This window comes from Nicrophorus vespilloides, unplaced genomic scaffold, assembly GCF_001412225.1.
Source record: "Nicrophorus vespilloides isolate i.1.1-1 unplaced genomic scaffold, Nicve_v1.0, whole genome shotgun sequence".
NCBI classification, from domain to species: Eukaryota; Metazoa; Arthropoda; class Insecta; order Coleoptera; family Silphidae; genus Nicrophorus; species Nicrophorus vespilloides.
In genome coordinates, this window is record NW_017096869.1 from 1 (window position 1) to 26,220 (window position 26,220).

The 26,220-nt window shown below is 27.8% G+C and overlaps 2 protein-coding genes across 2 annotated transcripts in view; both read left to right on the plus strand.

The window, feature by feature from the left end:
- Positions 1-11: 11 nt before the first annotated feature.
- LOC108558344 (inactive hydroxysteroid dehydrogenase-like protein 1) lies at positions 12-2,068 on the plus strand. Its single transcript, XM_017915238.1, has 3 exons — positions 12-32; positions 1,411-1,638; positions 1,699-2,068. The coding sequence occupies exons 1-3, from the start codon at positions 12-14 to the stop codon at positions 1,801-1,803; spliced, it is 354 nt and encodes a 117-aa protein (XP_017770727.1). The 3' UTR covers positions 1,804-2,068.
- Positions 2,069-7,625: 5,557 nt separating this feature from the next.
- The window catches only part of LOC108558345, a 33,637-nt gene continuing 15,042 nt past the window's right edge, over positions 7,626-26,220 (plus strand). Inside the window, exons 1-2 of the mRNA XM_017915239.1 lie at positions 7,626-7,800; positions 23,957-24,073. Of these exons, the coding sequence (XP_017770728.1) occupies positions 23,985-24,073 (89 nt within the window). The 5' untranslated portion in view covers positions 7,626-7,800; positions 23,957-23,984. The remainder of the gene's footprint in view (positions 7,801-23,956; positions 24,074-26,220) is intronic.

Here is a 26,220-nt window from a genome sequence, read left to right on the forward strand (position 1 = left end):
TGCGGCCCAAAATGTTGAAAGCAGTGATGAAGGTAATTTAAATTGATATTAAATTGAAATTTAAAAAATAATATTTAATTTAAAGAAATTATTAAACCCATGGGAAAGGATAAAATAACAAGATTTCTTGATTCTGAAAGTGAAGAGGAATTAAACTCATACAACAGATTTAAAAAAAGAAGGAGAATTTTAGAAGTTCATTCTTCAACAGAGGAAGAGGAAGTAATTGAGAATGAGAAAAAATAAACTGTGAGAAAAAATTTATACAAAACAACCATGGATGAGAACGCAGAATTTAAATTCTTGATTTATTGCCACGTCGGGGCAGACCTAAAAAATTTGAAAATATTGTATTGCCATCGTTATATAAAAGTATAAGAAGCAACATAACTACTTCAAATCAATCCCGCATACTGAGAATGTTAACGAATAACTTGTTACTAAATTTATTTCTATTATCTAAAAATATAATTTAAATGTTTTTTTTCTTCTATTTTTTAAGCTATATGTAATGGACTTAAGTTCTTTTTGTAACAAAACAATTTTTTATTTTGAAAGTGACCTAAGTCATTTTAAGGTAAGCAAGGTCATATTATGCACTTAATAATAGCGACTTTTTAATAGGAATAAAATTAATTAATTAAAATTAAATCCCTTAAATGCGATTTAACATTGCAAGTCAACCATATATCTTACGTATATTTTTAATTTTGTAAAAACGCAAAACCTTAAGTATTTCAAATTAAAGATAAATGGACTTAAGTCACTTTCAAAATGAACGGCTCAAATATAAGAAAGATACAGATTGATTTTATATAACTTTTAAAGTCTTTAATTCTAAAGCTCGCTTAAATATAGTTCATTATAAATCTGATCATTTATAAACAATAGTTACATTTGTTGAATTTGAAGAAATACACAGCTTCTTGCATAATATGATTTGATTGGTATATTACGATTTTATAAACAAACACTGATTTGTTACTTAACTGCATGAAAACAAACTTTTCTAAAGAAAAAAATTTTTAATTTTTGTTGAATAGAAGAACAATAACAGACAACAAATACACCTCAGTTAGTAAAGGACATTCCTATACCAACAAAACAAATCACAAGTTAAAAACTTTTGTAGTATTTCCAGTTGAATCATGATTAAAAATAAGTGATTTGGCCCACTTTGACTATTTTCCATTGAGTAATTTAAAAAATTGCAACTTTGGAAAGATTTATAAAATTTGACCCACATCGACTATTATAAATTTTAGGATATTGAAAAAATTCATCAATCAAATTCATCTTAATAGTATGGATAATTTTTATTTCATTAATGAATTAAAGTTTAAATGAATTAAATTGTAATTCCAATTGTTAAATTGATTTGCTAATTATTATTATTATTGTTTTTTTCAGGCTTATATTAGAAGTTTCTCGGAAGCCCTCCGTTATGAATACTCCAAGTACAACGTGACAGTGCAACACGTAACACCGTTCTTCGTGTCAACAAAGATGAATAGCTTCAGTAACCGATTGTTGAGTGGCAATTTCTTCGTGCCGGATGCCGCGAGTTACGCGAAACACGCGGCCGCAGCTCTTGGAAAGGTCGATCACACCGCCGGATATTGGACGCATTCACTGCAGGTGAACTACACCAAACTTTCATTTATAGAAAAATCACCTATATAATTGATTTGATTTCAGTATTTCATCGTGAAGACTTTCAGTCCCACTTGGGTCCGTTCAAGGGTCGGAGGTCTCCTCAACAAATCCTTCAGAAACGAATATTTTGAAATGCAGAAGAAGTAAACATTTATGAAATAATTAATAAATTTAAGCATAATCCAGTTTAAAAAATCCCAATTACCTGAATGTAACTTATATTAACTAAATTTATGTATAACCAAAAAAACTTGTTAGCAATAGCAACAGTTACAATTCACTTTTTATTTTAATCTAAATGTAAATATAGTTAAGTAGAATATAACGTTATTATATAATAGATTTAGTAATTAGGGGTTTGCAGGTATTGGGAGAAAAGTTTTTTGCTGTGCAAATTGTATATTTTTTAATTAAGTAATTTAAATGAAAATTACTGTGAAAATCAAAGAAATGTGTAAATAAATGTATTTTAGTAAACTTATTCAATTATTTTCACTGTTTATAAGTTATTTGTTAATGTATAAATGAACAATACAAATTATTGAATACATATTAAGATTATATTTTAAGAAATCGATTGATCCTTTCAACCCTAAAGTTTTTCTGTGCATTTATCATATTTTCATGATTTGAAACATGAGTGTTTGGTTGCATACATTAAAATATATGTTTTAAAGAAAAATAAGTTTAGTTTTTCTTTAATGTCATTTATTTATAATTATTAAAGTCCTATACTAGTTATTAGTTACATCAATATTATATATCAATGAATGAAGTCAATACATTATTACTAATTTAAAATTTTGTTTTAGAAATAACGAATATTTGAAATTTATTAATATGTTGTACTAATAAGTGGAATCTCTTAATTACTATCAATAATAGATATGAGGCAGCGTTTTCCAAACTGTGAGGCGCGACTCCCTGGGGAGATGTGGAGTAGACTAAGGGGAGGCGCGAATATTAGTAGCAGTGAGCAATTTTCCAAATATCTGCTAAAGTATAGATACATTCCTGTGCTCTTTTCAAAGTTGAAAAATTGAAATAATAACGTTTGAAAAAGCAGTGTTTTCACATTTCATTGATTTACCCGAGAACTATAATAGATACAATGAATCCAATATATGCATATGAAAGCTGAATGTTTTGGGAATCCAGCAAGTATAGATACATTCGTGTGCTTTTATCCATATTGCTGTAATACGCATGTAAAAGTTGAAAAAGCAGTGTTTTCACATTTCACATTTTAATAATTTTGAATATGATTTTTATTTAATGTAAGTTGCCTATAACAATCACAAAAAATAATTTCAACCAGTGGCATTCAAACAAAGTGGAATAATTTCAGAGTCAGTGAATCTAAATCAATAGCATCCGAATATCTACAGGAAAATTTCGATAAGCTACAAAAATGGCTTAAAAAATGCAGTTAACGAAATGATATCCATGCATATCACATTCACGCTAAAGAAAGACACCTGCCCAACTGTAAGACTTAATGGACAAGATCTGCCCAAAGCAACAAAAGTAAAATATATAGGCATGTCACATTCAGGCTAAGAGGGAGCAATTAGAAATGTGAAACCACAAACTGCATTTTTATAATAATTTAATAAATTATTATTAAGCTTCAAGTTTTAATCATGCATCAACATTTTAGTTAGAATACAAAATACATATGTTTCATCAATACTTATATAGTTTTTTCCTTATGATATAACTTTAATACAGTGACAAATTTGTTAAAAATCATTAATTAAACTATTTTCCCAAAGAACATTACATAAGTTTAAGTAAAATTTAAAAAAAAGAAATAATAGTGAATAAACTAATCATATTTTTTTTTAATTTCAACTAGAACCTGTTTTTCTATAACATATACTCAAAGAAGTTTTAGATTAATTTTATACTGTTATCATTATATATGTTATGGTAAAAGTATATAATCGGTAATTGTATACATATACCGATAAATTTGTACATTTTCCAGTAAAAGTAGATATATGACGCTGCTATCAAATGTATACTTACATTTATCGTATATAATCAGTAAATGTGTATCGTTACATATAAACTGCGTAATAATTATATTTGTATGCTTGATTTCAATTTATTAAACCTTATTAAGTAGTTATTTACTTAAAATTACAAATATACTGAAGATTTTGTGGCTTAATTTAAAATACAATGCAACGCCTCGTATAGTACGGCTTCGATAAGTGCGAATTCACTATACTGAATTCAAAAAAAGTAGTGCACAATTTTTGTTTTATATATAAATGATATATTTTTTATAAGTTTATACTAATTTCATTTTGTACAGTTTTAAATTCATCGATTAGTCCGGAAAATGTATCTGTTAATATGCATACTATACGAGTTATTAATTACTATAGAATAGAAATAGTGAAAATAATAAAAAAAAAGTTTTGAAAAAGTAACAATAATTTTACAATTATTTCCAATTTATATTAAGACAAAAGCAATGTTAATTAATCATAAATTATAAAAAATCTACAATTTATATAATATAAGTGTATGAGACGCTATGCACGCTAACTTTGGACTAGATTCACAATAAAATTAAAAATTCTAATTAGCTAACGCGATCTTTGCTGGATGCAACGATAATTGCAGCAATTACGCAAGTTCAATTGCACGATTACGAGCGTTCAATGTAAATATTCCTTACATATACAGTGCATTACATCGCTATGGGCTATTTGCATTATTACAGTTACCTCATTAAACTTAATTACGTACATATTTTTAACTGTAAAAAAATAATTCATTTATCTTATCTAAACCATAAAAAAATGCATATTTCCAACAGTAAAAAAAGTAAATCATTTATCTTGTCTAGACCATCAAAAAATACAGATTTTATTATGTAAATAAACATAATTTAACTTATGTAAGTCATAGAAAAAAATAGATTTTCAACTGTACAAAAATGAAATTGTCAAAACCAATAAAAAAATAGATTTTCAACAGCAAACATTATTTATTTTGTCTAAACCAATAAAAAATCACTGATTTTCTTACTGTAAAAAAAATAAACCATTTTTAAACCATAAGAAAATAAATTTTTATCAGTTATTTTATGTAAATCGAAAAAGAAAATTAATTTTCAATCATAAACTACGTTAAATTATTTGATGTTAAGGTAAGTTTATTTAGAATTTATTATTCTTTTACAATAAACAAATAAAAATTACGTAATTTCATATATATAAAAAAATTTCACTAACTTCACGCAAAAAACAAAAAATTCTATTTAAATTTACATTAAAAGTGTAAAAAAATCGTTAAAATCAAAGAAATTAAATGTCAAATCAATTAAAACAAACAATGCAATACTCATCTTCTTTGACTATTATTATTTTCTAAGTAATTATAAATAATTAGTTGGTAATTGAGTGTTCTTCGGTCGCGTTAGCCAATCTGGTTACATGTTGTGGCCGCATTCGTATTTAAAAAGCAGAACTGATTTTTTTTTTGTATTTCAGCTTCGAAGTTTCACTATTGAATTCCCAATATTCTAAAAGTTACGAGTTACAAAAGCGAACGACGTTCGAAAAAGAAACTAATTATTTTTGCATATTTAAGTTAACATACATTTGCCGACTGATTACATTTTAATTGCTAAAATATTAAAAAAGAAACGATTTTTGGCAAAAGAAAACCGTTGCAGTCTGTTAATTAATTTCGATTTAAACGAGGAAGAATTTTAATGAAATAAGTTGAAATAACGGAACCAGTGCATTTTATATATTTAAATAAATTCGCAATTTGAAATCCTCGAGAATTTACAGTAATTTCAAAAAACGAGATGATAATTTTGTGTAAAATCTTGAATATAACGGAACTTTGTGGAATTCTTTAGTAACGTACAAACACTGAAAGGTTTTTTCAAGAATTTATAAAATATTATATAAATTCTGAATTATTATAACAATGTTTGTTGCAACAAGTAAATAAGAGTCTTACAAAATTTACTAAAAAATATAATTTTAGTGCCTAATTACTAATGCAAATTAACAAAAAAAAAACTTTATTTAATGAAATTGTAGTTACCTTTCTTTTTTTTCTAAACTTTCTTAATACAAAATAAATTATCAATTATCCTCCAGTTTGTGACAAAACATGATATTTATGATATATTTTAGCATATTGAAATAGTGGTTATTATTAGAGTTTATTATAATTTGTTTAATGTAATCAACCAATTGTTTCGGAGAAATACCTCGCATAGTCCGGGTAATCGATTCCAATTCCAATGATTGAAACCGCACTAATTGAGGATTTGAATGTATACAAAATAAACAGCATAAAAAGAAACTTGACTGTATAAAGAGAAAAAAGATGTCTATTAATTTTTTAGAATTTATTTTGCTTAATTAAAAATTCATTTCTTTTGAAACTTTCAAACCGTAATCAACCAATTGTTTCAGAGAAATACCTCACATAGTCCGGGTAATCGATTTCAATTATTGAAACCGCACTAATCGAGGATTTAAATGTATATAAAATAAACAGCATAAAAAAAACTTGACTCTATAAATGGAAAAAAAAATTGTCTACTAATTTTTTAGAATTTATTTTTATTTTGCTTAATTAAAAATTCGTTTCTTTTGAAACTTTCCAACCGTAATCAACCAATTGTTTCGGAGAAATACCTCGCATAGTACGGGTAATCGATTCCAATTTCAATGATTGAAACCGCACTAATCGAGGATTTTAAGCCCGTATAAAAATTCTTTCAAACCGTAATCAACCAATTGTTTCGGAGAAATACCTCGCATAGTCCGGGTAATTGATTCCAATTCCAATGATTGAAACCGCACTAATCGAGGATTTGAAACCCGTATACAAAATAAACAGCATAAAAAGACTCTATAAATGAAAAAAAGAAATTGTCTATTAATTTTTTAAAATTTAATTTTATTTTGCTCAATTAAAAGTTCCTTTCTTTTGAAACTTTCAAACCGTACTATAGTGAATTCACACTGATCGAAGCCGGACTAAGCGAGGTAGAGCAGTTCAATTTTTGAAATTACAATTTAAACATTATTAATATTATAAAAATTAGTAAAAAAAAGTAAATTTTTACATAATTATTTATTCAAAATTTCCCTTAAAATAAATGAAATAATAACATATAACTTTTTTCAAGAAAAGTCGAATATAATAATTGCAATTACAATAACTTACTGTAAATCATTTTTAGAAGTAAATCTTTGAATTATAGTGTATATATTTTCGAAGTACTTAATAAAATATTTTTTTTACAAAACAGACTTAGAAAGTTTATATTTTTTACCTTGAATATTTCTATTTTTTCAGTTCAAATTATGAATAGAAGACGATATTTTTTTAATAATGAATCATTCAAATAATTTCGATTTGTCATAATTTTCTGGCATTCCTAGAATCTATTCCAAATGTTTTTTTATAGAATTTCCTACAAATCTTACTAATTGAAATATAATGAAATTGACGGTAAGAACCAATGCTTTTATAATAAACGTCTTATTAATTCTTTCTTTGTTTTCCGAATAGTATTGCTACAGCAAATAAATTTGTGACTAAGAAAGTTGAGCAACTGCAATTCCGAATGTGACTCAAATCTCGTTTCAAAATCGAAATAATTGCGCAACTCTGATAATGTGTCTTTTCGAAGAAAAGATCTCCTGTTCAAGGAGCTTGGAGTTGCCTAAACGAATGAAAATTCCAGCAGGAATTCTCTTCGTGGTCTCACCTCACCTACACAACACACCTTCATCTCAAGACCACTCGCTTTCCGCACGCATGCGTATCCAACTCCTGCGGAAGACCAGAGACTTAAGCCTACCTGAACTGTCAGTCAGTTCTTGGCCGTACCTGAAGACGGGCCAACCAGCAGGATTTCCACGCAAAAATCACGATCATGGACCTCTCCACGTACAGTAAATACTAAAGGAATCGCAACCAACATGCGACACAAAATCGCGTAAAATTTCCATCTGGACATTAATTCAAAATAAAGAAGAAAAACAAAACTTTTTTAAGTGATTTCGAGGAGTTTTATCAAATAGAAAGTGCGTTAGTTTTAATTGGATTTTCTTTAGTTTGGTTTTCTTCCATATCCAATTCGATTTAAAGGTAAGAGACTTTAGAATTTTAGTTTTTCTTTTTGAAATGTTTTGTTTGAAAACAATCGAGATTTTTGTCTTTTCGCATCCTGGATGTTTCAAAACCAGCTGGATCTTCTTTTAAAGGTCGTCGATTGTGAAACTCGATGATGAGTCGAGCGATTCTAATAAGGATATGTAAGAGAGAGAGAGATATAAAGAGATGAATGAGAAAGTTTCGCTTAACTAAGTTTTTACTACAGTTTTCGCATCGGAAATTTAGAAAGAAACTTGGCGACATTTTGATCTGAAGGCTGAACAGTCTTGATCGAGCGCTCAAATTCACCTCCTTCTTCTGCTACAAATGTGAAAGGTGAACACCTCGCCGTGGCAATTCGAATGCTAGAAACATTTTGCATAATACTTTGATTCAAATTACATTCATTAAATACTTTGAATATTCTTCAAAAGTGATGATAATTAAATTTACAATTTTTTACTTTCAAAACGCTCAATCTCATAGAATCGACGATGATCTCGCCTTTAGCTATGCAATTTCGCAATAATCATTAAACGTTCTTCTTGTCTTATGGTGCGTCACGAAGAACAGAACATGGATTCAGCGATTACGCAATGAGAGATGCTCGAAATCCGCACTTTTAACAGCTCTTGTTTGACAACTAATTATCGCCACTACATGCATCCGGTTATTTGCATTCGTACATGTTCTGTGTAATCTCAATGCTACCTACGTAAATAGGTTTAACTGCCGGTTAATTTCAATACGCTCTTGATCATTGAATATATTCAATTTTGCGGCAAGGAAACACGTCAAAATTAGAAAATTAGTCAACTTTTTTTTTTGGGTATTTACGTATACAGCTAGTAGCACTAATGAGGAAGAAGTGAAAGTATTATGAATGTCGAATAAATTTGAGTTTATGGAATTTCCTATTTTTTTATTGTATAGATTTTGTTGTTAATGAAAAATTTAAATATTTTGGATCAGTAAAATTTATTCAATTCATTTCATTTTTTTAATTTACGTTTTAATAAAAGAAATAAGGTAAAAATAAGAAAATATATTTAAGAAATATATAAAATGCATTGATTATATGAACTCAATAGTTTCAATGCAGATTTACAAAAAAATACTTGAAATAATAATTGAATATAAATCATTTAATTATTCTAATTAATATATAAATATGCACTAAATAGTTGACATTTTGTAAATGAAAGTAGCAATGACACTTAAATATTTCAACCTTTTCGATCGTCAAGGCTGCAATAAAGTATTGAGCAAATAATAAGTTTATTATAAAATTTAATCATATAAAGAAAATGTTATTTCTTAAGTTAATTACATTTTTGAAGTCTATTCAATTTGAAATTTATTGATAATTGATGAATGAAATTTACTATTTCCTTTATTATAGAATCAAATTTTCTTATTAAAATGAAATTATACAATCAACTGTTAATAAAATTGTGAATTGAGCAACTTTTTTGTATAGCATTTTCATGAATCTCGATTTTATGCGTCTACTTTTCGAATCATATTTAGTTTGAGCAATCCAATTTATTATTTTTATATCAATTTTTCTATGTAGGAAAATTCTTTCTCTACCAAAAAAAAACGTTTCAATTATATCTTTCAAAACATATTTGATTAATATTGATTTCTTCAAATAATTATTTAATATTAGTTTTCTTCTAATCCATCAAAAGTAAAGTATTTTTTGAATGAAAATTAAAACATTGAAATCTTATATTAAATATTTTAATATCCAATTTTTACCTATTTTGAATTACTGGTTTTTTTCAAAATTTATTAACGAATCTCCAATAAACTTATTTGTGACGTAAATTTGAATATGAATCACTTAGTATAATAAAAAAAAACCTGTCTGTTTAATACGTCATACTTACTAAGTAACTTTTACAAGTATTTCGAAACACTTGTTAATAAATTTAATATAGTCTTGGTGATACTTGACAAGTAATGTGAAAGTAAACAGAATACATAACAATTAATAATTTTTGATCTTGTAAGTTCATGAAATTAATTTGGCCTTTATTAATTCTCGTGTTTTAATCTATTTATGATTGAGTAAGAAAACATTCCGATGTGATCATTAATAAAAGTACATACAGAATGTAAAGATATATAAAAAAAAAGGTACACATAAAGTCAGAACGAAGAAGTAATTTCGTTGGTGGAATTCGATTTGATTTGATTTGTAAATCAAGGTTGTCCATATTCGGCATGCGCAGCTTTATTTATATATAATATGATACGAGCCGATCGGATCAAGCATGTAGTTTATGTATTGGAGCCGCCTATAAAGATGCGAGTGGTGTACAAACATACATACATACATGAATGCAAGGATGTAAGAAGGTTTGTGCAATATAAACCGGCCCGAAGAAGCAACGAAGAAAACGCGCAAAGAAGCGATGAACAGAGTCTAGCGAAGAACCGGACCGAATCGACGAGGTCTTCATCGTTTCGAAACGCACCACAGATTCTGGTAGTGGGTCAATAGTACAGCAAAAGACACGCAAAGTGTACATAAGAATAAGTAAAAAGAACAGAACTAAGATTGAATAGAAACATAAGTAATGAAAGAGGTGACAAATATTTGCACAAACCGCGTCGTCGCATGCGAATCGATGATGATGATGATGAAAGGCGGCGGGAGATGCGGCTAAAAATAAGTTTGCGCGATTTGCATACGAGTCACTCACTCGTTCTACCGTATATAAACAGACTTCGTACACAGTTAGCTTTTTACGGTAATCCCGATCGGTTATGATTTACTACAACACAAAGCAGATGCTTTAACGTCTTCCTTAATTACGACTCTCGCAAAACTGATTTGAAATTATTGTTTCGAAGATATACTCTCTCTCCTTGTAGCCAATACTTTCCATTCCAGCTGTACCGATTTCACCAATAGTCGTACATCGAATCATCTTAGTACTTAAATTACATGCATTAGATCTAAGAAATTGCTTGATGCTTAAATCTTTCCACATAATTTCCAACTTATAATTGCATATCCTTATAAGTTTACCAATTGAGCTAAATTCATAGTGAAATCATAATCGTTTTCTAAAATTCATACTGAATTGCTTTCCATTAACATATGTATCATTGGTATATGAAATTGTATCAATGAAAACAAACAGATGCATCTAGTAAATCAATAATTAAACATGAATAATCCGGTCAGTCGGATTCCAAAGAGAGAATCGCTATTTATATGTAATGGGTGTTGGTAATAAACTTGTTTTTCCACTGTAGCTTTCATATACGGGCGAGTATAGAAGATGTACTCAATTCTTTAATAGTATTAAATTAATATAAGGTTTTAATATTTCCTCTTCATAAGATAATGAAACCAACAATTAAATTTAAAAAAAAAAGTGTTATTTTGATCCTATTAAAATTTACTTGATTGTATTATTTTTTCAAATTTTCTTGTTAATATTGATCTGTTTTTTAACGAAATTGTACAATCGAAATTGCCATCAATATATATTGCTTAACTTTTAAAAATCAAGTACTTAAATCCCTTCGTATTTTGTTCTTTATTGAAACAAATTAAGTATTTATGTTGAAGCAATTGACGTTGTTTTCAATTACAAACCGTGACAATGGTAATTCTTTTTGCTTGAGTATTTTCGATTTTTTTTAGAGGGTTTCCCTTTTTTTTTGCAGAACGGTCGAGTGCTTCTCGGACTCGGTCTTTGTTATACACAAATATTGATTTAGTGCACACTCAACCATTTTTATTTGCATTCGATTTTGTTACATTGCAAGAATCGATGATGGGTTTAGTTTGTTCTTAATCATCGTTAAAATCGATATTTGTACTGAAGGTATTATATTTCAAGAAATTGTAATATTATCGTTTGCAAAATAAAATATGAAAATTGTGACTTTATTTGAAGTAAACTTAAATTTATTACAAGAAAAAAAAACAGAAATTGCTACAAAATTACATTACAAATTTATGATAGATTTAATAAGTTTGAAGGCTAACTAAAAAGTAGTTGCTCAATTTATTTCCTCTGATTTGTTTCCTTTCGTTCTTTTAACAAAAGGATGTACGCTATTATAATTTAATTGAATCGATGGTTAAATCCAAAATCAGTTGACTATTTACCCAAATTGCTAAACATAAATATTTGTCATGTAAAGCAATTATGTATGAAGTGAGTAAAATCAGCTGTCAAATTTACTGCAATTGGTCTCTATGACAGTCAATAGCAGTTGGTATTCCTGTCAAATATATATGCAAATTCACTAATTTGCACAAATTAATAATGCTAAGATAAATTTGCGCAAATAAAATTTCTACATTTAAATATCAATTCAATCAAATTTAAATAAAGGTTTTCACACATATGTTAAAGGGACGAAAGGAAACAATTCAGAAGATTATTTATATCTGAATTAATTATCTAAAAGTAACTGCAGCTGTCAAATTTACTGCAATTACTCTTCATGGCATAATAATTGGTACACCTGTCATGACATTCAATAATAATTGGTACGCCTGTCAAATATTTGTATCTCATATCACGCTTAGTAAATTTGTGCAAATTAATGATGCAAAGATATGTTTGCGCAAATGCAATTACAGATTTTTTTTACAAATATCAAAGAACGTGCAATGATATAATTTAGTAAATAAAAATAAATATAAATGATTGAAAAAAGTTTAATAAACGTTTAATAAAATTTTTATGCAATTCAACTGTTTCTTTCCATTAATTTAACTTCCAAATAAGTTCTGATTCATTTACTTGTTTCATTTACATTGATCTAATAACAAATCAGCTTTCTATAATTTATATAATTGAACTATTTCTTGTCATTAATCTAACTTCAAGTTAACTTTCTAAAAAAATATCAAATAATGTGATTTTTTTTTTAATTTAAAAGGAATTTTTTTTCTTATTTGTATAATTTAAAAATCATTATATAATTTATTTACGCACTGATTCATATATTGGGAAGAATACAAAATAATAATATTATTATTTTATCGTCTTTAATACATAGGTAAGAAGTATTCATTCATGCAAATCTAATAGAGCAAACATGAAAACATAGATCTTCATGATAATTAGAATTAAATATAGATCTGACATAGATACATGATGAATGAAATAGTAAACAAAATGACCATAATTATAAATATTTTGTAATAAATTGAATTAAATAAAAAAGAACTCGAAACGTAGTTATGAAATCTCATTAAATCAAGGCTTCAATACAACTTTAATTAAATATAATTCTAATATTACTTATAATAACAATATTTCTAATTGTTTATTCACAATCAACTTTCTATAAATATGCAAGTATAGAATAGAGAGGCTTCAATCAGTCCGGGTTCACTATAGTCCAGTTTGAAAATTTCAAAGCAAACTAAATTTTTAATTGAGAAAAATAAAGTTTTTAAACATGTATATGCAGTTATAAAGTTCTCGATTAATCCGGGACAATGGTGAAACCCGCACTATGCGAGGTATTTTTGTATGATTTTAGTATTCATTGGTCAGCATTATTACCAAAGTAAATCAACTTAATTCTATTAAAGTCTCATTATATTTGTATAAATATAAAACTAATTATTTGATAAACATCAAATGCTTTTAGTTGAAAGAAAAAACAAATATTTATGGATTATGATAAAAGCAACGATTTTAATTGGTGCAGTTAATTACTTGTCAAAAAAACCGGTGGCGCTTAAGTGTGTTCTCTCTTCCCTTTTTACAACACGTTTTTTTTTGTCCGAGATGGCCGAGGGTCAATATTCTGTTGTTTGCTTAAAAACATATCGAGGTTCATCTTAAAAGAGAAACATCGATCATTATACCAAAAAATAAAAACTAGAAATAAAAGTTTTCGAAACACGATTCAAACCGACGTCGAAGAAAATATATAATGGCGTTATTTGTTCCGTAAGAAACACGATACACATTTATAATAGTTTCCGTCCTCTCTCACAAAAAGTGAAAGGAACATTTGTAGACCGAAGGAGTGAAATAGACAAGAAACTGCTGCAGCAACAAGCGACACATATAAAATAATTTAATTCAATTCTTTAAAAAAAAATAGATAACTTCTAGTTTATATAAAAAAAAAGTGTGTTTTAGAACAGCGTTTCTCAAACTTGATTGATTTGTCATCAAATTTTCAATATTTTTTACTTTGATCACTGATTTAGAAGATAGTTTCAATTGATGTATCTAAATTCATATTTTTTTTATTAGTTGAATGAATTTAGGTTTGCAAATAATGAAAAATTGCACTAATTATATATAGTTATGTAACTAAAGGTCGATTCGTGTTGTGATTTTTTTTTTCAAAAAACTGAATCGCCTACGCCAAGTGATGATGTTTCAAGAAATAACTCGAAGAAGACGCAACGTTTTCCCGATTGTTCCATAACAATACAGCGCTTTTGTCTTCGCGAAAGAGCACTCTAAATAATAACAATAATGATGATGCATCTTCGAGAGCAGAGATGCAGATTGTTGCGTATTTTATTGTTCCATTCGACATTGAGAAACCGCTCGCAACGGTTCATCCCAGATGATTAGCAAACATTTAATTAATTAAATCTAAACGAATATTTTCTATCGGAAAATGCGCGAAACGTTAAGTAACATGTAGAAGAAGAAAACAGTTGGCCTCTTGCGTAACGTCAATCAATTGAATGTGTGTTGTTTTTGTTTGACCAATTTTTTGAAACAATATTTCTGGAGAAATCCATTGTTTTATTGTTTGTGCGCAAAGGGTTTGATGTTTTTTTTTGAGGTGTTAAAGGTGGAACAAGAAGTGTTTTTTTTAATATAATCGAATCCATGATGATCTGTATCTCTTTGGTTGTAAGTGAAAGTGGGTCACAGTAGACACTGGCATGGCCAGCTGCCGAAGACAACTTTTAATAATCACACTCGTATACAGAAACCAGCAGCTCTAGAATATCTTGAACACTTTTATCCGAGGATATAAATTTCGCCAATACACTTTTTATGCTGATTCATAACACTTTCTTTATTATAAAAAAAAACGTGGGTTTGATATGTTACGTATAAAATTGATACATTATGAAATTTAAATATACTGGTTTTGTGATAACTAAGCAATAGTTAACACATGGTCAAAAACCATACACAACGCAGCAATAATACATGTGGTTTCGATTAGTCCGGATTACAAATTTCACAATGAAGTAAATTATAATTAAGCAATTTCTTTATTCTTATACATAAATGTTAGTGAGTTTATTTTTGTATGTATTTAGTTTCTCGTTTAGTCCGGTTTTAAGTAGTCTAGGATATTGGCGAAATTTTATGCAAGAAATATCGTTTTTTTTTTCATTTTATACTGAAGTTTATTTCTATCCTATTTAGTTCCTTGATTAATCCGGTTTCAAACAATCTGGAATATTGACGAAATCGATTACCCGTCTTATGTGAGGTATTGGTAATTGTGTTAATACAAGTTATATTTATGCAACAGTTTCGGTATGTGCATTGAACGCATATACTTATATTTAATACAAGTTACTTGTAAAGTAACAAACTTAAATTATACATGATGTTTGGTTGTTGAAATTTCATATTGATTCGATGCTTAAAGCGAACTTTAAGTAACCGTAATTACGTATTAGAAGTATACGTATAACGGGTTTGTACTTTCTAAATAGGAATTTACATTAGAAACAATAAGTAATATCTCTTTAAGAAATTACAACATGCAAATCTGATGATTATTATATATTAATTTAATTTATTTAATTTGTTTGCCTACGTTTTCTGGTTTTGTTATAAAAATTTATAAAAATATAGTCTAAAAAACCACCAGTATTGTTTTGCGCCGATTCGATTTACGCCGCTTATTAATTGCTGATTTTACACTTACATAGAACTAAACCCTATAGTTACCGCACTGCAAATATGGGTTCATTTTACGTCGATTCGATTTGCGACTGCTTTTAGAGGGTTCCGCCGGGGTTCCGCGGCGTAAAACGACGTTTACCTGTACTTGTTATGAAATAATAATTGAATCAACTTACATAGTAAGTAAATCAGATATTCTAACTATTATAACTTGTTTTGAAAGTATTATTCACTTAGCTTTTTTTTTAAATAGAATTCAAGTTGGTTCAAAATTTCATGAAAAAAAATTGTATTATAGTTATAACTTTAAAAACTTTATAATTGAACTTCATAATTAGAAATATTTACTAGAATAATATGTGATATCTTTCCACATGCAAATTTTACAGTCGTTATAAATAGTATGGAATAATCTGTTACGTTATATAATTACATCTACCTTATATCAAATGCTGGACAAAAACATGCCGACAATAAATTAAATATTACATAAAGTCATTTATATATCATAATTATTCAGTTTTTATTAGAATTAATTTTACATTTTTCATTACCGTTTTTAAAATTTTAATTATTTTAATTATTTTAAGGACGTTTTAAATACTTCTATAAATACAGAAATACCTCACATTGTGCGGATAATCAATTCCACCATTTTCCAGTAATCATTAAAACCGGACTAATCGAGGACTTTAAAACTGCATAAAAATAAACCGCACACATTGTTATTAAGAAATATTGCAACATAAACCTTATAGTTTTTATAAAATAATCTAAATTGCGTTATGTAATTACTTCTTACCTTACATTAAATACAGTGTAACAACACGCCAACAATAAATTACATTGCACCATTATAGACATATGTAAAGTTATTAATATTATCTATTTTGCAATTATATAAGACCTTTATTAAGTTGTGTAATGACCTTAAACACATACGATTTGAATATAATATAAAAATCTGATTTGCAGATTAATGATTTCAATAACGCATTTGTACTTCCTAGCTATTGAATTTCCTAGATTACAACATACAAACTTTAGTTTTTTTTTTGTTGTAAGACAAAACAATATTATAATACATTATGTAATTCTTTCTACGTTTTAAATATAAATTTTATTAATAAATTTACGTTTTCTTTAACAATAACGTTATTAAAAATTTAATATTAAATTTGTACATAAAACCACTATTTTATAGATGTTTTTGATCAATGTTAGTAACATTTTATTATTCATTTTAATAATTAACACCTGGAAAGATTATCGAATAATCCAATTTTATTGAGTGATTTTATGATATTGTTTACTTCTGGGCAAATATTTAACCGTTTATTACAAGTACAGTATTTGGACTACTTGAGTATTTCCAGAACATACTAGTAAATACAACATTCTGTCTACTAAGAGATTTTACTGCTATATTATAATATTATTTTTTCAATTAATTTCATACAAAACCGAAATCTTTCTTTTCTTGCATAGTATAAAAATATCAAAATATCAAATATTTTATTCTTTACATTAGTTTGTTAATATTTCAAATTTTCTCTTAATAAAATGTAATTTAATTACATATATTTTTTTTTTACAAAATTTAATTCGTTTAATTATCGAATCCTTATGATGATTTTTATTTGTTTATAAATAACATTTGTTTAATATAAAGTACATTAATCTGATAATATCAACTTATTCAAACAATAAAGTTAACAAATTGTTTAATGTATTTTATAGAAATATGATTATTACTTAATTCAATAAGATAATAATTATAGCAAAAAAAAAATAATTTTCTTAAAATAATTCCGATTTACAATATTTAGTTACTTATTTAAATAACAGAAGTAAAGATCTTCAACCAAATCAAATAGCTTAAGTAGATTTGATCATATTTGTTGTACATATTGATAAACCTCTCACGTTTAAAGTGAAGTATACTGTATTTCGAGCACTCTACAATTCCCAGAACAGCGACTTATTCAAACAACATTCCTTACATTTAGAACTTAGCTAAAGACATTTATCGGTGAATGAATAAAAAAAAATGTGTAAGAAATATTTATACTTTTTGGTTTGCGACCATTGAAAGTGTTTAGAAAGCCCGAACGAGCGCGAGCTCCAAGTGGAACGAGTAACGTAACTTTTACGTTTTATGTAAGCCAAAAAAAGAAAGAAAGAAAGAAAGAAATAAAACAATAATTGGAGCACTTTGTTAATTATCGTCCGTGATTTACGACGTGGCTTTTCGTGAGCACGAACGCCCACCCAAAGAAGCGCAATCTGCAAACTGGAATCTCCTCTTCCAAGAGACTTCGATGAAGGGGAAACATTTTTTTTCCTATCCTAAGTTCAACAAACTAATAGAAAATTTCCGAGTGCCGCAAGAATAACTCTTTATGGGCCTAAGACCATAAAATAGCACAGCCTATGGCTATGAATACAAATGCGGAGCATTTACATTACGAGCGTTATGACCTACCAACGCCACCGTCTTCAATCCACTTTATATTATTAAACTAAACCGATTATAAAATGTCGCATGCAAATCTCGAAAGGAATCCGTGGGCATGACGCTGCAGCTTATGACATTTCGCTTGTACCGTTATCCGCATTCTTTTTCCAACTTCTTGTAAAAACCCCATACGAGTTTTCTTTTTTGAGCACCGGAAGTCCCGAAGACTTCCTAATAAACGAACGAAGTGCATGCATACTCTCAAATATTTGAGGAGTCAACGTCCTGTCCTCTGTGTTGAAGAGAACATCGGACGAGGAAGTCGCTCTGTTTGCGTTAATTCCGACCAATATTTGAGTTTGACCCAAGAAGGTTGTTCACCGTTTTCCGCGGAATTAAATATGCAAGGACCAAAAAAAAAATATAAAGTGAGAAGTAGGAAACGTGGAAAGTGAACGTTATTATTATTATTAATCCTGGGCGCGACAAACTCTCAAGGACGAAATGTAAATCAATTCATTGCGACGGTTCATTTATCACGCAGCTTTGTAGCAAAATAAAATAAGAAATAAACAAAAATATGAGCGGAGGACTTAATGATTTCGTAACCTTCCCAGGCAACATTGTGTTTCGTAATTAAAATTAATGGCGAAACAGTTTTGATATACACTGGTTGGCAGCTGACAAATATATCTGATAACTTTGAGTCACATTTAGCTACGTTTTCACATATCTAAACACACACGTCTAAACATAAATGAAAAAAATGAATAATTTATTTCATATACAGTTACTTTGCAAACCATTTATTTCACTTATGCAACTGATACATGACAACTTCGGTGGCAATCGCAAGTTCGACAATCGAAATCCCGTCTATCGAAATCCCGACAGTGTCTTTTATTATTGTAAATTTCTGCAATAACATTTTTATGGTAATCGGGATTTCGATATAGTCGGGAGTTTGATTGTCGGGATTTCGATATATTCGGGATTTCGATACAGTTGGGATTTTGATTGTCCGGATTTCAAGCGTCGGAACTTTAATACATTCGGGATTTCGAACGTCGGGATTTCAGTTGTCGGGTTTGCGGTATAGACCCGACAACTTACATACATATTGTTCAAACGTACCAACTACTATTTATACAAAATAGTTGGTAAACCTAACAAACATTTATGTTTCTTGTCACGTTTACCGTGGATGCAAAATTACAGATACACAAATGTACAAAATCCATGGATTATTTCATTTCGCAGCAGTTAATTAAATTTTCTAAATTAATTTAGAATTAATTATGTATCTCAATGTATTATAAAATCGTTATAAACTGTTTTATTACACTTGAAACTAAAACTGTCTTTTATAACTGTCATATTGACGTTTATCCAGTTTTTGACATATGTCTAATTGACACCTGGGCTAGTTTACAAATCCGTTTAGAAATGCTCAGGTTAATTACAATCATTAATAAACTCGATAAACACTAACTTGTTTATAATTTTGTCAATTACATAATTTTTTTTTTTTTTTTATAATCGTTAAAAACTGTCTAATTATACTTGAAAATTGATATAAGATGATTGCATATCGAACTAAAAGTATATGTTTTGTACTGTCAAATTGACGTTTATGACAATATTTCTTTTGACAGCTGTCAATTAGATTTGCCTATATGATCACCTAAATCTATCTAGAGGGCGGCCGTAGCCGTGTGGCTATGGTCGCCTGTATCACGAACATCTGATACGAAATGTCGTTGGTTCAATTCCGAAAATCAACAAAAATTTGTGGTGGCTGTTAAACCCGAAAGGGGTAGAAATTAAAAAAAAAAAAAAATCTATCTAGAAGCTGTGATACTATTTCCAATCATTAATAAATTTAATAAACATTTATTTGTTATATAGTTATCAACTTGAAAATTACATAATTGCAGCTATTATTAAAAAAAAACAATAATATAGCCAACTTCTTTTGACAGCTGTCAAAACCAATACCTTATATTATTTGACAGCTTTCAATGACATTTGCTAAAAATCTTTATAAAAATAGTACAATAAAGTCTTTTCATATCTTGACATTTAATAGTAGATACCCTATATCTTTTGACAGCTGTCAATTAGATTTGCCTATATGATCACCTAAATCTATCTAGAAGCTGTCATACTATTTCCAATCATTAATAAATTTAATAAACATTTATTTGTTATGTAGTTATCAACTTGAAAATTACATAATTTCAGCTATTATTTAAAAAAAACAATCTATAGGCAATTTCTTTTGACAGCTGTCAAAACCAATACCATATTTTATTTGACAGCTTTCAATGACATTTGTTCGTAATAAAAAATGTATTTAAAAATCGTACAATAGTTTTTTGTTATCTTGACATTTAATAGTAGATACCCTATATCTTTTGACAGCTGTCAATTAGATTTGCTCGGATGAGTATCCAAATCTGCTTAGAAACGCTCAAGTTGTTTGCATTTTACCGTGACATTTGTTTGTGGATGTGATTAGAAAATATTCGTTTTGTTAGAAATTTCTCTTTATTTCTCCGTCTCACTACTTCTATAACTTGACATATTTACTTTTACTTTTCTTATACAATTAAGATTTTTTATACATAATTAACAGAAGAATCTGCAGAAATAAATGCAGAAATATGTAGGACCAACAAAAAAAATAACTAATAAATTTTTAGATATAATTCCAGATGTTTTTCATGTGTGCTACATTCTAATAAATGTAGGTTTAGCAAATATATACATAACGCAAACATAAAAATCAAAAAAAAAATATATACACCCACTTGATCTCATATAATCAATATTCTTATAAATATCAACCGGAGAACTTTGAAACAAAGAATAAACCGTTACAAGCAATACATGCACTATTTATGCAAATATATTCTTGTATAAAAACGCAATTACATGTTACAGTTTCCATTTTATATATATATTTTTTACATAATAATTACAATACAATTATGCGCACTTTACGGTCTCCCTCTTTTGTATCGCATGCACAAAATAATAATAATTACAATCATAACAATATAAATTTCACTCGCGCCGAGGAACAATTAATTTAACGCAACATTTTCTTTTCGCTTCCTCGTTGCAAGTTTAGAAAACGTGGAAGCGAATCGCAATGCATCAACGACTTCTTCATTCCGCGATCGTTTTCTTTCTATCCAAAACTGATATTTCACACATTAAAAAAAAATCGGGATTCGAAATTTTTGGAATCACAATTATTTTTTTTGCAGACGTGAAAGTGACCTCAAAACTGATATTAAGTTCAGTATATTTCTTCACCCAGTTGTTAATTTTTTATATTCACCTACAAACTAATTGAAACTAGTATTAAACTTGAATTACTCAAATTAGTATATGCTTTTAATTGATTAATTATTACATTTCGACTGGTTTTTAACTTAATTTGTTTGAGATTAAAAAAATTGGTATAAAATTGTCGTTGCTTGAATCCTTGAGGCGACAATTAATACTCCGAAACTACTTTTTTTGGTGGTTCGTTCAGTGTGTTGAAGAGCTTCGATTAAAAGCGCATAAACATCAATTCGATACAAATTACTGTATAATAAAAAGGACTTTCGCTCCTTTTTTTTCACCTTCACGAGTGTCCTTTTGTTTGGAGGCGCAGCAACAATAAAGTCCGGCCGGAAAGCTCGTAAAGCATTTCACGAACAAAAGCCCGATAACCTTCTGCTATGGTTCATTGGGCGTAGTCGGCGATTGTTTCGCAAAACATAATCTTACATATCTCTCTGTTCTCTATTATGGCTGTTACCACCATTCTTCCTCTCGTTCTCTCTCTTTCTCTTTTACTTGACTTCTAGATCTTGTAAAATGTATATTTATTATATAGACTGTAACGCCGCGCCCAGAATCCAAGCGACTTCCTGATTTGGAGACACGCTATCATATAAACAACATAAATCCACACATCAAAGCATAAAAGAACAAATTGAATTTCTAATTTATAATATATTCTATTTTAATTACGTTTCCGATTTTTTTTTTCGACATTAAACGTTCACTTTTTAAATGATCGCATTTTGATTGGATCCATTTGAGAGTTTCAAAACTTGTATCAAGCAACGTTCGCTTTCGTTTAGATTAAATCGTATACTTTGCGTGAAATTCCAATGAGAGTTTTGCAAGATTACATAAGATTAATCGAAAGTTAAGACGATGTGAAGATTCTTTAAAATATTTGAACATCCGTTTTTTACTTTCGTCATTCAACTCAGCGTTAAAGTCTTTGAAAATCTTAATTTCATTGCAAATTCTGATTACTATTTATCTATAGTTGTCTATTAAATCTCCAAAATTAAATTTTATATTAATCAAAAGAGTTAAATATTATTTTTCTTTGTTTAATATGAATCAAACCAACTTTTGTTTGTCGCCTGACGCAGCGTTGAAGTCTCTAAATTTAATATCTTATAACTTATAATTAATACAATTTTGAATGAGTTGAGGATTCAAATGAATACATTTATTATAAATAAACCATAATAATTAAATTTTATAAAACTTTTCATTTTTTCGTCGCTTGACGCAGCATTAAAGTCACTTTTTATATAATTAAATCTTCGTAAACTCTTTAAAATTAACTCATAAGTAAAAATTAACAAGTGTTTTAATATTTTAAAAATTATCTAATAAAATATCCTAAGAAATTTGTCCTCTCAATATTGTATTTTCTCTACCAAACCAACTAAAAGATATATTCAAATAAATTGATGTGTTTTGTAAATAATTTTTATTATTTACATATAAATTATGTGTGGGTTTGCCTCAAGGTTTTCCCTCTAACGCAGCATTGAAGTCACCAAAAAAAAATAAACGATAAAAAGTTGAAGAAATAATCTCTTGCAAAAAATACTATACAGTAAAATTATCCATACATTTTACATATGTAAAAATGTTACATTACGTTTCTTTGATGAAAAATGCTTATTATTTAATGGTGATTCAAATTTAACTGTACTTTCTTCAGTCTTAAAATAAATCATTTAAATTTGTAAAACCCAACTATTATATAAACTTTTTTTTATTCATGCATGCAATTAAAATTTCACTAAAATCTAAGTTTTTTAATAATTAAATTAAGAAAAAAAAACATTTTGTTTTTTTCTGATATAACTTAAATAATAATTAAAATACAAATAAAACTTATATTACTAATTAAAATGATTTTGTAAGCAGTTATGATTAATAATTTGTAATTACATCACATGTTTACGGTAAATATCATTAAATATTGTTTAGCATTGAACGCATAGAAATAATACATCTTTATAGCGTATACAAATCTAAACTCCATAAACGCACAAAGCGCACTAACAATAAAATCTCTATCCCATTTAGTGTCTTGATCCAGCATTGAAATCTCGCAATGCTAAGTAGCGAAATAAAATTCCCACGCTCTGCTTGGCATAGATTTATGTTAATCCCATGTGAATCCTCGTACATTTCGCGACGGTCGCATGGTATAAATATATATTTAAGAAGAAAAAAAAATAACATTGCTAGACTAAAAAAAAAGTGGATATAGAAACAAGTTACCTATAAATCCGAGATTAAAACAAAACGAAGTGAGGTAAATAAAAGTGTAGAGAACATGAATCCAGACACATGCAAATATTCTTAGGGCGTGCATAAACAGAGATTTACGATTCGCGGAGACATCAGTAAATCACTCAACCACGAACGGAATTGCAAATATGCAATGGAATTCTTGTTAATATTATTTTCTTATTTGCAGAAGGGGTGGAATCAAGATTTGAGTGAAGATGGCGGCCACGGGGATGAGGAATGATAGTGACGACAACTTCTCGGATGACGAGAGTGTTCCTTTGACCCATGATATTTATGGTGGAAGGTGAGTGTAAATTATTTACTTTTTTTTGGGGTGGAAGTTAAAAATATAATAAAACCGGATGCGCGTGTTTATCCGTTCAAATGGATGTAAACTTTGGGTCTCGAAACTCACACTTTGCATCTTTTAAGAGGGTTTTTATGGCGTTATAAACGTCAATTAAATACATTTTACAATTTCGATTATTTTTCTTCTAAAAATAGTAGCTGTATAGAATTACTAAAACCACTTCAATAACCAGACGTTAGAGTTGTTTTATTTTCGATACCTCGTAAATAAATAACGATTAATTAATTTTTGTCACCGTTTTCACATTTTCAAGATTTAAATTTGCATTTTTATAACATATTATTTACATGAGATTTGTCTACTTAATTTTTATTATAACAATTTATAATCATTAATTTCAATTTTTTTTTTCTAAAAAATTTATATAATTATCAAATTATTAAAAAAAAAAACAAACGTTAAATTAAATTTCGTCAATATCACTTGAATAAACATACAAAAAAAAATTATTTCAATAATTTAAATATTTTAGAATCTTATCAAGTCAATAACATTTTATAATCTTTAATTTAAATTATGTTTTTTTTTTAATTACTACTACCTTATAAAATTACAAAACTAGAGATTAAAATAATTATTAAATTAACTCAAATTTGCTACAAAAGTTAAATAATTGAATACATTCATACCTCGATTAAAGAATGAAATATTTCGTTGAGAGAAGGTAAAACATGGCCGTAATGGAAATACATTCCTTCATAAAGAAATTGAACAGTTTTTTTTTGACTTACAAAAGTTAAATATTTAAATACAATCATATCTCAATTAACGAACAAAATAGTTCGTTGAGTGAAGGTAAAACATGGCCGTAATGGAAATACATTCCTTCATAAAGAAATTGAACAGTTTTTTTAACTTACAAAAGTTAAATATTTAAATACATTCATACCTCCATTAACGAACAAAATACTTCGTTGAGCGAAGGTAATATATGGCAGCCAAATAAATACGTTCCTTCAGAAACAAATTGAACAGTTTTTTTTAAATAGAAAAGTTTTCTAGATTATTTGTTCTTTGTTTCACTAATTGAAAATATTTTATTAACTTTATTAATCTAAATAATTTTACTAAAAATATTTTTTTTGTTTAAAATTACTTAAAAAAAGACGTTAAAGTTGAAATTTCATTTAACTTAATTAGTCTTTCTTCAAGTTTTCATAATTTTGTTACAATTAAATATAAATTTGTATATTTCATTTACTAAAACACATAAAAAATTTAAAATTTAATTTTTGAATTTTTGGAATTTGTTGATTCAAATATTAATAATAAATTAAAGACATAAATGAAGTAATCACATCAATTAAATCATCATTTAATAACTTCTAATGAATAAATAAGAAAAAAGGCAAAACAATACACAAGAAAAAATTATTAATTAATTAACCAATTATTTCGCTTTTCATTATCCGTCGAGTGATTAGTATTTAAGTGTTTTTCACATTTTTGTTCGTCTTTTCCTTATGTTGTTTAATAGACGCTGGGAGGCGAATTCGGCCTCACCACAAGGCTCACCATTAATTGTAAATTTTTATAATTATCATTCCACTTCAAGGTTTAGCCTGAAAACCGTCGTCTGTACTTAATAAAAAAAATGAACATACAACAAAAAATATAAACGTTTTCGTTCCCATCGAAGCCACCGAACGAAAACCTTAAACGCATATTAATGAGGCGTGTGTGCATTCATCAATTTCCCATTCAAAAACGAAACGACAAAACAAAAATACACAACACACACATACACAAAGCGGAATAAAGAAGCCACGACGAAAGTGCAGGAATGCACATCGAAACTAATTTCAATTGTCGGTTTCTTGTCTTTCTTTTATTGTTGTTTCTTTGTTATTGTCGTTGGTTTTTCTGGTGAAACGTGAAATCGATTTCGATTCTCAAGACTGATTCGATTTCAGCGAAGGTCACATTCAAGGAAATTGTTCGGTTATTTTGGAAACGTAAATCATATTTAAATTTTCATTTTCTGTATAAATTTAACTGATCAAAAAAAAACTAAATTAAACATACTAAAGTGATTAAAAATAAATAATATATACATCATAATATATCATATATCATAATAT

Coding starts and splice junctions, on each gene's coding strand:
- LOC108558344 (XM_017915238.1), top strand. CDS start 12: ATGTTGAAAGCAGTGATGAAG. Junction 33..1,410: donor TGTTGAAAGCAGTGATGAAG/GTAATTTAAATT, acceptor TGTTTTTTTCAG/GCTTATATTAGAAGTTTCTC. Junction 1,639..1,698: donor ATTGGACGCATTCACTGCAG/GTGAACTACACC, acceptor ATTTGATTTCAG/TATTTCATCGTGAAGACTTT.